At 32.4% G+C, this 13336-nt stretch overlaps 1 protein-coding gene and 1 long non-coding RNA gene across 2 annotated transcripts in view; both read left to right on the forward strand.

Annotated features, from left to right (window-relative positions):
* LOC135799463 (GAS2-like protein pickled eggs) overlaps positions 1-9090 on the forward strand; it is a 33364-nt gene extending 24274 nt beyond the window's left edge. Inside the window, 5 exon segments of the mRNA XM_065312587.1 lie at positions 6352-6459; positions 6550-6722; positions 7086-7663; positions 7750-8109; positions 8112-9090. Of these exon segments, the coding sequence (XP_065168659.1) occupies positions 6352-6459; positions 6550-6722; positions 7086-7663; positions 7750-8109; positions 8112-8377 (1485 nt within the window). The 3' untranslated portion in view covers positions 8378-9090.
* A 1310-nt stretch (positions 9091-10400) lies between these two features.
* On the forward strand, positions 10401-11751 carry LOC135803077 (uncharacterized). Its single transcript, XR_010550713.1, has 3 exons — positions 10401-10540; positions 10595-11097; positions 11163-11751. It is a non-coding gene; the product is annotated as an uncharacterized lncRNA (long non-coding RNA).
* The last annotated feature ends 1585 nt before the right edge of the window (positions 11752-13336 follow it).

The raw sequence follows: 13336 nt of genomic DNA on the forward strand, positions 1-13336 counted from the left end.
AGATTTTTTCAAATACCTCTGCTAGTTTTCGCATAATCAATAAAAACCCAACTCGAATCTAAAAAATTCCCAATCGCGATTTGTCGTCGTGCTACTCTTTGTTCGATTGAACCCCGGCATCCAATTAAATTCCCTCTAACTCGATGTATATCAAAACGGGTTATCGTTATCCTCGCCGCCTGCTGGAAGCCAACACTTACGAGCCGCGATTCCCAGCCGGCTGCAGCGGCAGCGCTTCGTGAATCTCCACCAATCTCGCCATCCAAGTCGCGACTTCTTGACTCTTTTTCGCCAAGTAGCCGCTGGTAGCAGCAGCCGGTGAGAACCGAGCGTCGATGCACGATTGAGACATCGCGCATAATATAAAACGGCGATGCAATAAAAGTCGCGACATAAATTGATCTGTCAACTTGCGAGCGCCGTACGTGCGCGCTCGCACGCTGTGCAACGACGACATATTTCCGTCGATTTTATTGCTGCTTGCCGAGAAAGATATTCTGCATAAGCGTTTGTTATGCTGTAGGGATTTTATTCGTAAAAAGTGAAAATTGTGGGGTTTTATAGTTTTTTAAGGATAACTTCTGAAATAATTGGTTAAAATGAATTATTTAAAAAGGGTTATGTTCAGGGATAAATTCTGCATCATTTGATGTATTGACAGTTTTTATTGAGTTTGTATTATGAACGCTAGAGGGCCGTAAAGTTATTTTTTCTTATTTAAAAAGTAATTTTTTAATTATAAGCAGAATAACTTTTAAAGTAAATTTAATAATTCAAATCTCTAAAATGTCAATGATAGCCAATTAAATTATCTATCATTTGATACCCCGATAATGATTGTAGCTCTAATATTTTAGCCGCTAGATGGCCTCAAAGTTCCAACTTTGTTTCGCTTACTTTCCATTGCAGTACTTTAAATCCCTCTATCGGATAAATTAAAAACTTCTGAGTATTATATATGCCCACATATTATGAGAAATATATTTCTCTTTCACATGCATTTTACAAAACTTGTCCACGACTCTCGGTTATCGTGTAAAACACTCTTTTGTAAAAAGTTCACACAATCTCTTCCAACAACACTTAAGCACACACTTAAGCAAGTAAACTTAAGTCAAGTCCCCAGGTCCGAAAGCACACTTTAAGAGTAGTAGCCGTGTACACGTGTAATCAGATGTGTGTTTCGCAACTATACAACTGCGCATGCGGTTTCTCGATTTCATCAACTTAAGCGCGCTTAAATATGTTAAGCATACTCGACACGATGATTTTTTCGTCTTCCAGCGTGCATCGTATGTATGTACACCTTGCGCAGCACCGCCTTCTATGTTTTCATATCGATTGGGCCATTTTATTGATTTATTGATTTATAGGCGCTCCACTACGGCATAACCGTTAAGCGTCCCATAGAGAAAAATGTTTGTAATAAGAGCACCGACGGGCGAATTATTTGCGTGGGCTTCCCTGAGCAAGTGTGCGCGCATGGATTAAGTAAGAAGTGAGTTTTCAATTTGCGCGCACCGCACTGGCTTAAGTCGTGTGCGCAGTTGCTTTCCTCAGGTAGGTCGCGTGGGCGCGCATCTCGCCGCGCGCGGGTCGTAAAGATCGCGGCTCGATTGCGAATCCTTCTGCGCACTGCGAATTAAAACGTCTCGCATTTTGTGCGACGCATTAAAATGTTGCTGAGTTGAGTATGCTCGTAAACTATTACATTTATTTGACTTAAGTCACTTCGAAATGTGCGTATTTCCGTTGATTTTTTACTAAAACATTGATTTATTGATCAATTTCGATTGGAATTTCATTTTTTTAAACGCTAAGTTGAAACCAGATACATTTACTATCATTTTCGTTAGAAGTATTATTTCATGCGATTAGTATTTTGTCCAGTAGAGGGCGACAAAGTGTCATTTATAAAGTATATATTTTGTATACCACTACTTTAACGCCATCTAGCGGTTGTAATTTTTATCGCAGGGCAATTTAAATATTGAAATATGAAAGATAATTTATTTCTTTATGATGTAGTAAAAAATTAATGTTGTAACGTTATTAGTTTAACTTTTATACGCTAAAAAATAAGAAAAAAGAAATTAATTTTGCTCAGTTTTGAAAAATCCACAATAGTATTTTTTACTATTTTATTTATTACTGGAAAACTATTAAAGATAAAACATCCCTTTAAAAGCCAAATTAAAGATAAATAAATTGCCCAAAGAATTGTCTTAATTGTTTACAAAAATATTTATTATCTTGTTGATTACAAGCACTTAAAGTTAAACATTTGAAATAAGCCATTCATTAAAATTCCCTAAATACAAACTTTAAGGCCCTGCCACGTCTAAAATATAAAAAATATTTGAATCAAAATACAGTCATCTTATAAACAATTTATTTATTAATAATAATCTTTTTGAAAAAGTTAAAAATTTCTATTAGTTTGAGAGTTATGATAAAAATACTAAAATATTCAATAAAAGGTGATAAAAATCATATTTACACTCTATTAATGTCGCATTGACACTAATCCAGACTGCATGACAAACATGGACAATACTTGAATAAATAATTATTCGAGCGCACACAGCCGTGACCCATTTCGATAGTGTATTATCACATGGCAAGACGTGAGCGTTCGATTACTGATTAGGTCATTCTATCATTTGCTCATTCCGATCGATTGCGCAGCCAACGATCCGAAAAATAAATTCATAAAAAATACACACACATTTTTCGAAACATATTATTTAGACATCCGAGATGCTTATCGCTTACTAATCGACCACGACAACAATAAAAAGTTCAAAACTTTCTACGAGCGAAAATAAAATGTGAAAAACACAATAAAAATTAGCTATTGATAACCCAGGGCGATAATTAAAATATAAATTTAGCAATTTATTGATTTATTAGTTTTATTTACGTGGGTAAAAGTGAAAATTGTTCGTAAAAAAAGAAAAGTTTTTTATTTTATTTTTAATTGTAATTATCTACAATTAGTCTCGATCGTGAGTTTTTACTGTCGAGATAATTAATTAATTCTTCGCATCGTAAAGTGTAATTAATTTAATTAATCAGGCGTAGACAAACACCAACTTAACTTTTGCTTTCTTTTGGTTTTATTTACAAATTATTTTATTGATTTTTAATTTTTGTGTTAAGAGTTGAAAGTAGTTTAGAATCGCGACAATTTGCGTTGGCAGACGTTGGAATTCGGCATAATGCGATATTATTATTAGCCGCCTTGCTCTGTTTCTTGCGTTTATTATTTATTAATAAATCGGGCGCAAATTAACTTCTGTCAAACATTTGTGAACGCGCGTCGAGAACATGAAACCGTTGAGATTATTGCCTAGAACTAAGATTTGACGATAGCCAAGATAGTGAAATGAAGTTATTGCGCAGTATAATTGTTGTAGTATATGTTACATTAGCTTATTTTATTATTACCCACGTAAAATTTGAGTTATGTAAAGTTTTATTGAAGAATTTTCATAATTTCTCAGGATTAATGTTAGTTTACTTTATGTTCAATCGTTAATAACTTTTGATGTAGAAGAGATATTTAAGATGTTAAAACAGTTATGTTTAGTTAATTTAATTATTTATTACATAGAGTTTAGTTACATAAAATATTTAGTTAAATTTAGACGATACAAGGTGTTAAAAATAAAATTTGAAGTTTTTTCTGAAGTATTAAGTTTTACGCCATCTAGCGGGGTAAATATTTATTGTATTATATATTTGTTTAAACAAAATATTTAGATTGTTTATTTCTTTACAAGTAGTTCTTTACAAAAATTAATTATCTTTATTCGTTCAGTTGTTATCATCAAAATAGTAAAATAACTTTTTTGTCAAAAGATAATTTATGAGGAACAATAATGATTTTTGTCATAAATTTATTAATAACAACAAAACTAAGAATAATATGTTAATTATTTTCGGACTATTTTATTGCTAATTAAGTTCTAGACATTTTGATTTCTAAAATTTTCTTTTTCCGTTATAACTTTACCCGTTAGACGGTGTCAAAGTACTTGTAATTAAACCGGTAGTTTTTTATCATGTTTGAATAAAAATTGAAATTATGCTATCCACACACATTGTTTAAATATTTGCGCAATGGCAGCTGAAACTAGATTAAATTATCTCTCACCGGAGCCCAAACATATGGCAGTGCGTTGTTTGTAACCCATTGTAAACGTTATCTAAACTTGGTGTTTACGCTCGTATTTTGTTTGCCACACATGTTTAACACACTTAAGTCTAGTTAGCTTACACACTTAAGTAGGTTTCGAATTGTTTCGACTTATGTCTCACGCTGCAATTTACACCCCGAGGTGTTCAATTACAAGCTGTAATGCAACGAAATAGAAAATAGCATTTAACAAATGCGACTTAAGTTAAGTATTGAAGTTATGGAGTTTATCTATTTCTGCTTTAGCCTTTTACGGACACAATTTGCAATTGTGTGCGCTGGTGGATTGTTATTAAAAGCGTGTTCGCGGGCAGAATGCGGAATCGTGCGCGGCGGGACGCCCGCCGCCGATCGATCTGCGCATGCGCGCGCGCCTTAAGCGGGCATCGCGTCGCTTTCTCGCATTTATTCTCTGCGCGGCGATTTTTCGCGGATCTGCGGATCGCCGAGGACGTAACGAGACCCGCGAGAGTTATGTATGATGATCGTGCGCAGTGCATTTTTTTTATCAATCAGGGAATGTTTCCTGCTTCATGGAGGTAAAAAAATTAACATGGATTGAAATTTTTTACATTTTTGTAAATATCTCAGGAACTAATAGAGATATTAATAATTTGTAAAAGTTTTTAAAAGTGAATTAAATTTATTATTCAGAACCACTAAATTATTCCATGAATTAATTTAAATATGGCCGCTGGAAGGCTTTAAACTTTTTACTTTAAAAAATAACAATTTTTGCATTTAATTTCTAGTTTCTAGTTTGAACCCGACCCGAAAAATGAGCTTTCCATCGTTTGTTTTCCTAGTTAATAAATAAAGTTCGTGTGCCACGATTAAGCACCGGCACCCGCGCGGGAAAGAATGGAAATCGAACAGAAAACGTTTTTTTCCATATTTGGCAACTGCGCGCGTGCACTGCACTAAGCACGCCGCGCCGGCGTCGTTAGTGCTTTCAGCGAAAAGCATAACTTTTAATCGTCGATAAGAAAAACGTAATAAATTTCATGGTGCGATATGCTCGATTTCGTCCAATTAGCGAAATTTCCCTTTTTCTTCGTTTTACAACAAACAAAGCACAATACACATAATAAATTTAATAAATAATAAACTTGATGTTTATATAAATAGTAATACATACTTAAAATATGCTTAGAAATTTATTTATAATGTTTAAACAACAAAAAACTAAAAATTTTGATTTTGAAATTTTTGTGTTTTTTAACGAAAAAATTAAGTTTATAGGCATTTCTGTTGCAAGTTACACCTGTAAAATTCTCATTACGTGCGTTACATGTGTCTACACGACATCCGTAATTGCGATTCGCAATCGCTGCAAGATTATGTTAAGTTATGCGGCATGCAAATGCGCAGCCGACGCACGAATCGCGCTGATTTACGGTGTGAAAGTGCACGCGGCTCGTTTTGAGGACATAACTCTCAAACAAATCCAGATAAATTAATTCTGAGAAAAGTATGGCGTTCAGCATTAAATTTCCTATCAGAAAAGTTTTACTTTAAACTTTACGTCATTAACAATTCAGCGCTAGCGGGCTTTAAAGTTAGAACATGTATAAAATTAAAAATTAAACTGACACTTTGTTATTAGCAAGATTACATAAAAAGTTTACGTAATAAATCAAATATTTAAAGTTTATATTAAATTAGATTAAATTTTCTTTCAAATGAGCCCTGTCGTATTATCGTATGATAATTCTAAGTATAATAATTTTAACTTTTAAAATCAACGATATTTTATTTTTAAATATTTTTCAAGTATTGAATGATAAAGTGGCTTAAGTCAGATTTGACTGTCTTTAAAGTGTACTTAACATACTCTTAACCTATGTTCCGATGTTGGACCATGTAAGGCTATCTCCAAAACGGTCATAATGCGCACTCGCAGGCACAAAAGTAATAAGTAATGAGCGCATGAGCGATTTGCGATTCGCGTCGGGATTCGATTGTTGCCGTTTGCGTGCATGCGAAGAACATTGCACAATCGTAAATTATGCGCGACATTTCAATATGTCATCGATGCACAGTCGATTATACAAATTACACAAACCACAACAGTAAAATGAAAATATTTCCTGATTTGCTTTTATGTAATGTCATGAAATATACAATTAACTTTTTAATTAATATTTCAGGTGCGTGACTTAGTCGAACGATGCACTTGCGCAACACAATTCCCTATGATTCGTGTATCTGAGGGAAAATACAAGATTGGAGATACCAAAGTGCTGATTTTTGTTAGGGTAAGTACCGCCATCTGTTGTGATTTATTGTTTTGTGCTATTGCGCATGCGCATTTAATAATTTTATATTTTATTTTTTGATTTTTTTAGATTTTGAGAAATCACGTTATGGTGCGTGTTGGAGGCGGCTGGGACACACTCAGTCATTATTTAGACAAACACGATCCATGTAGATGTCGCTCACAGCATCGTGTCATGCAGGGTGCCAAACTTGTGAATCGTATTGGGGTGGATCTTCATGGTGCACAGGTCATTTACGATAGGTAAGAAATAAAAATTTATTTTTTGCATTTTTGCGTTTTTCTCGGAAAGTATAAAAGATATTTAAATTTTGTAAATTGTGGATGATAAATGATTAAATATTTAATAGTTTGGTTAAAAAATTATTTTGGAATAATTAGTTGTTAGGTGGTTATTTAGGTCCAAAGTTGTAGGTTCATTTTTTGATTAAAAATAAAATTATTTTACTAAAAATCAAATTACATCTAAACTATATTATATAGAATAATTTTGTAAAAAGCCTTGGATAGACAATTAAATTATCTATAACATAACCTTTAAACTAATCTTCTACGTCAAATAGTTTAGCCCCTATGAGATTTTAAACATCAACTTGATTTTTTCAGATCTGGTATTGGAAACAACTCCACCCCTAACAACACCCCCGGCGTGAACACATCACCATCAAAAGCCTCCCTAGGCCCACCCATGAACGCCCTCAACCGTTCTCGTTCTCGCTCCCCATCAACCTACAATCAACACTTTGATCGTCGTTCAGCGAGTCCTTACACTCAACGTAAATCACTCATGCCCATTCCAGCAGCAAACCGTTCTCGTTCACCAACCCCCAACTTTGTCTCCACCCACACGACCAAACTATCCAGCCCCAAAAAGACCTATTCCAACATTCGAGGTGACTCTGGTCCGCAATCACTCCCACCTACATTTAGTGCAACAAAACCACGCCATCCGAGTAATCACGTGACACATCTACAACTCCCATCTGCCGAAGCCACGCCCACGAAGTCTTCAATCAAAACAGAGGCGGTGTTAATGGTTACCGGATCGGGTGACAGCACTGATCACAGTGATAATGCTTCGGAGGTCTCCGATGAAGGTTACAGGAGTTTAGGGATAATAGGTGATAAGAAACATAGGACGTCAGTGCATAGTCAGAATAGTATTGAGGATGCAGATGAAATAGGTTAGTTACAATACAATAAAATACAATAATATACAGGGTGTTTACAAAAATAAAAATTGATTTTAAAATTTTTCTTTAAATTTCAGAGCGTCCGGTACAATCCGATCAGGATCAAGACTATGACACAAATGACTGTGGTTTAAGGAAGACCGCATTTTCATCCCTTATTTACGGTGATGCTAACCCCATCATACCACCCACAATAAGAAAGTCACCTGAAAAACCCATCAAACTCTCCAAAAATCTTTCTGTAGTTAACCTAGTACCTTCCACACCAAAGGTACCGCCCTCACCGAAAAAGTCCGCCTCCTCGTCACGCCTTAACCTAACCCTCAACGGTAACGCAAACGTGAATAACACATGGAACGGCCGTCAACGGTCACGCCCTTCACTGACCAATGAAACATTCATACCACATCAACATCAATTCGCACGTAACTCCCCGGTAGGCGGAGCACATCAGTACCAAAATACGATAATAATGGCCGCAGGGTTTCACAATCAGCTTCTACATCACCCTCGAAATGTATCAAGGATGATCTCGCTCAAATCCTACACATGGATAACGAAGAAGTGATTTTGATCGAAATGAATAAATTGCTGCAACAATATAAATTGTCAATGTATGAGGATGAGACTCAGACGCGCAGGCGCAAAGATTCCAAACCTGAGAATGCAGTTTCCAGGATACCTGCGCCTGTCATGAATAAATGACGTTGGTCTATACGCAAAGAAGGAATAAACAGGAAGTAAACTATTTCAGAAGTAGACTTAAGTAGTGATGTCATGATCATTATCAACAAATCGAATTTTAATTCTATCTGCTCAAAATTTATATTTTTAAATTTATTAGAGAGATGAACAATGTAACCCCAAGACGCCTTACTAGTATTAGCAACAATTTTAACAACAAAATCAACACTATTTAAACAATCACTCCTGATAAAAACTAAAGATGGCGCTTGAACAAAATATTCTGCAACACGCTTTGCATGTAAATGTCATAATGATAATTTCAGCCGTTGTACATTTTATGATTATTATTATATTATTATTAATTAATTGTTATTAATTAAGGGTGCTAATATCGCTTCTAACTTATAAGTCTTAAGTTGTGACGCTATATAAAATGATATATATTATTGTTAATCTTATTATTAACAAAGCGATTAACATTAACTGTTAAGTTCGGTATTTATATTGTTGTGCAAACACGGACACACTGTATCTCTTTAAAATGTTGTGTTTGATGACAATGCTAACAAGAATGTTAAATGTTTAGTATTATCACTATGTTGTATTACCAATATGCGCTAAACTATGATAACACATTTGTATTTACCATTATTTTGTTTAAATTTTTGTTTAAACTGAGAGGAGAGTAGAGGTTATTAAGCGTAAAATTACATTTGTTTATTAACCAAGGATATAGTGTGGTTTTTGTTTATTTATTCCTAGTGTGTTTTTTAGTGTTTTTGTTGGTGTGTTTTAGTGGCCAGAGTATTAGGAAGTAAAGTAAGTAATAATTTGTTGACAGATGTTGATTAGAATTTGTGGTAGTTGATAGGTATTTTAATTGGAGGTAAATTGACAACAACTTTTTTGATCTGCAGAATATTGAAGTGGTAAGTAGTGTAGAATATTTATTTTTACATGAAGGTCGTTTGAATGTGCCTGTTTGTGTTTTGTTTTAAATGATTATAGAAATATTTAAATTTGAGATATTTTTGTTTTTTGCTTTTTTTTTATTTTTTTATTGATTGAATAATTTTTAAATGTTTATTAAGTTTCATTAATATTATTAATAAACCTATTCAAAAATTAGTCTCATAGCAAATATTATCAAATTTTCTCCTTAAAATTTTAATGTAAATCTTTAAATAAAAAATTTTGAACTCTTTAACTCCTTAAAAATTGATAGATAGGTAGATAGAATAAAAATTTTAAATTTACGATAAGAAAAAGAATTTAATTAGCGAGATAAAGTATTTTTGGCAACGAGTAGTTCTTAGTATTACTTAGTGTTAGCTTGCGCTAGTCCGCATGCGTACTAGACTTTTTCCATTTTTCAACTTTTCACTCTACTATCTATTAAATCTACTAAATAAAAATCTGTCCGATTTATGCGTCCATGACAACATCTACCTATCTTTAAATAATTAAAATATTATAATGTCAAATGTCAAAGTCTATACTAAATACTATAATTCAAATATTTAGCAAAAATGCATTTGAATAAAGTACATTTCGAGCGAAACGAAACAAGAGGATCAATACGCTTACTTGAGAAATACACATTTGGGACCATCATACTTGCAGAAACTCAAGCAACACCCGTGAAGTATTATGAATGGCGAAAGAGAATATTCTTCATATTCCATCCGTTCTGGATAGTAAGTTTAATTTTATAAACTTAACATAAATAATAGTATATTAAGTATCACGTGCCTAAACTGGAGTTTTATTTACGAGATTGGCTTAGTAAACGTTAAATCAATCTAGTGTTTAACTAGGTTTAGTCACGTGATGTTGACGGCAAATACACAGGCGCCAGTTTCATCCCGTGACTAAAGTCCGTGACTAAAGTATTTTACTCACGGCCTAGGCTGTCCGTGCTTAAAGTACCACTATGTCTTCAAACTGTAGGAAAACCGACACTTTATAGGTGGAAGTAGACAAAAAATTGGTTGATATAATTTATTTATTAATTAATTATTTTGTGTTTTAGTTTATTTTATGCATATGCATAATATTGAGTTCTTTCATGATTATCCAAGGGTTAATTTTTGATGATGAATATACTAATGACCAAACAATGTTTTATTACATCTTTGAAGTGTATTTTTTGTGTGATTTAATCCTTGGAATATTACATCGGTAAGAAATAAAATTATTCAGAGACACAATTAATTCTTCAGTTTAAATTTCTAGGATTTGGAAGGACATTCAGAGTTTAAAACCGTATCCTCCGAGAAGTAAATTTAACATATTATTTTCTGTGTTGACTGTTTTACCGTATTACGAGACGTATTTAATCTTGGCTAATCCTTACGAAGAGCATGTCAGAGATTTCTGGAGAGTTAAAGTTTTCTTCAGATATGTAAATATATTAAAATATTTTTTGTCTGAATTTTATATTTAATTTAATACATATATTTTTTAGATAATAATTTACGAACATCTTTTCATCAGAAACTATTACTTTACGAATATTTCTCGAATAGTCCTTGTAATGATAAAACATTATTTTGTTTTAATTTCATTATCCGTCTGTGTTGGATTGTTATCGTTTGTTTTCTTGAAAAATTTAGACAATCGGATGGATTTTAAAATACAAGCAATAAATGTTTTTGATTTTGGTAACAAGACTGATAAGGAATGGTTTTTATTATTGGCGATATCTGCTGGCTATGATGTTACACAGAATTTATTTTGTAATATCGTTTTTTTAATTTTTAAGAATAATTTTTAATTTTTTTAAAATTTATTTTATTTTTAGACCTAATGCAACCACAAAGTGTTCTTGAAATACTCCTTGCACTATTAATATTTCTAATTGGTTTCTATTTACTAACGATAACATTATTTACAAGAGCATTATTCTTCTTTTCAATTTATCTTACCAACAAGCAAACATATTTAACAAGCAACTTTAAAACCAATCTTTTCATAAACTTCCAGAAATATATCAGGTACATTTATTCATTAATTATTAAAAATTTTTACTACGAAAAATATTTTTAGAAAAATATTACTCTGGATATTTTCTGGGATGCCATTCGTCATACTCACATCTTTAGAGATATTCCCCTCAACATAAAACGTACATTATCTTCAAAAATGTCGGAAATTTCAATGTCGGCCGGTGAATATCTATACAAATCCGGCGAAGCTAAACAAAAATTAATCTATATTGTATTTGGTAACGTGCATATTATTCATAATCATCAAATATTTTATCTAAGTTCAGGATCACTCATTTGTGAATTATCCTGTGTTCTGATGACACACAGTAATGCAGATATTAAATGTGTCACGGATTGTACATTTCACATTTTTGAATTAAATGAGTTTTATAAAGCAATAAAGTATTGGCCTGAAGAAAGAAAATTATTCCAAAAACAAATTATGGAAAGAATACAAAAAGCTAGAAATAGGAATAAAGTCCAACAAAACATTTCATCGTAAGTAATAGTATATTAAGTATCAAGTGGTTAAACAGGTGGTTCGGTCACGAGATTGATTCGGTCAATCGAATGTATAACAACCTGTAGCTACGTGACGCTTACGCTAATTTTTCACTTTATATCTCCGATGAGTTTTTGTATTTGAATTTTTGTATTTGAAATCTTTGAAATTCGCTCGCACTGTACCTCAAAATATAAGGTTATAAATGTGGTATTATGTAGATAAATGCGCAGGTGCATGCTCCACCCCATGACTAAAGGCCATGGCTAAAGTACTTTAGTTGTACTTTTTGTGTCACCAAACCCGTCGAAAACAGGCGCATTAAAAGTGGAAGTAGAAAAAAATTTAACAAAATTTTTATTTACGAATATTTAATATTTTAACATTTAAATTTTAATTTTTTAAGGACTAAGGATTTATTTTATTTATTGCAAACCCGATGGAAACAAATACAAGTAATGCATAAATCTAATCCTGAAAGTGTTACTGATTACTTGTATGAAATGGATACGACAATCACACACGAATATTTCGATTTTTATTGTTTAAATGATAATATCGATAAACAAATTGACGCTATATGTATTAGACATAAATTTCCTTATATCCTTAATGCATATTCATTTCCCCGGAAATATTTTCATTATTTATATTTATTAACAATTTTTATCAACGTAAGTTATTAATTTCATTAATTGTTTAAATTAATTATAATTATATTATTTTTTTCAGTTTATCTCGGTTCCTTACTGTATAAGTACTTTTTATTCTATCAATAGTTATTACTACGCATTATTGATGATTTTTGATATAATTTATGTCACTGAACTTTACATGGAGACAATTTCTTGTTTTTGGACAAATCATGAAATAACTAATGCTAAATATGTTCTCAAATGGAATGTGAAACATATAAGTTATTTATTAGACTGTTTTGCTTGTGTTCCACTGGATTATAAATTTGTATATGTGCATTTGTGAGTATTATAATATTAATTAATATTTTATTTTATTTAGGAGCGTGTTTCGTGGACCGCAGCGCCAATAAAACTTTTTTTCTCTTCCCATTTTCAAAGCGCCAGTTTTTCCACGATTTTTTTGCCAAAAAAGTGCTACTTTAAACCCGGACAACCAAGACAGTGACTAAAATATTTTAGTCACGGAATTTAGTCACGAGGTAGAGATTGCGCCTGTACATTTGCCTAAAAACTACAACGTGGAATTAACCAGATTTATGAATTTTATTTAAAAAATATCAAAACTAATGCATGGTTACACCAAATTTCCAATTTTTATTTTACATGGTTTCTTCTTGTTTCTTCCGAAGGAAAACGTTTACTGTTTATTTAAGTGGCGCTGCTGTGAAACCTCTCCTCTTAAATTCTATTTGTTTTGTCTTTAATTATTACTAATTTATAATTTATTTTTATTGAATTTTTATTTATTTTTAGGAATTTTGAAGCGTCCATTTTACGCCTGCGAACT

This window comes from Atheta coriaria, unplaced genomic scaffold (genome assembly GCF_025399875.1).
Source record: "Atheta coriaria isolate IRGN ID8LTWV9N9 unplaced genomic scaffold, Caltech_Dcor_3.1 hic_scaffold_2_pilon, whole genome shotgun sequence".
In the NCBI taxonomy this organism is placed as follows: Eukaryota; Metazoa; Arthropoda; class Insecta; order Coleoptera; family Staphylinidae; genus Dalotia; species Dalotia coriaria.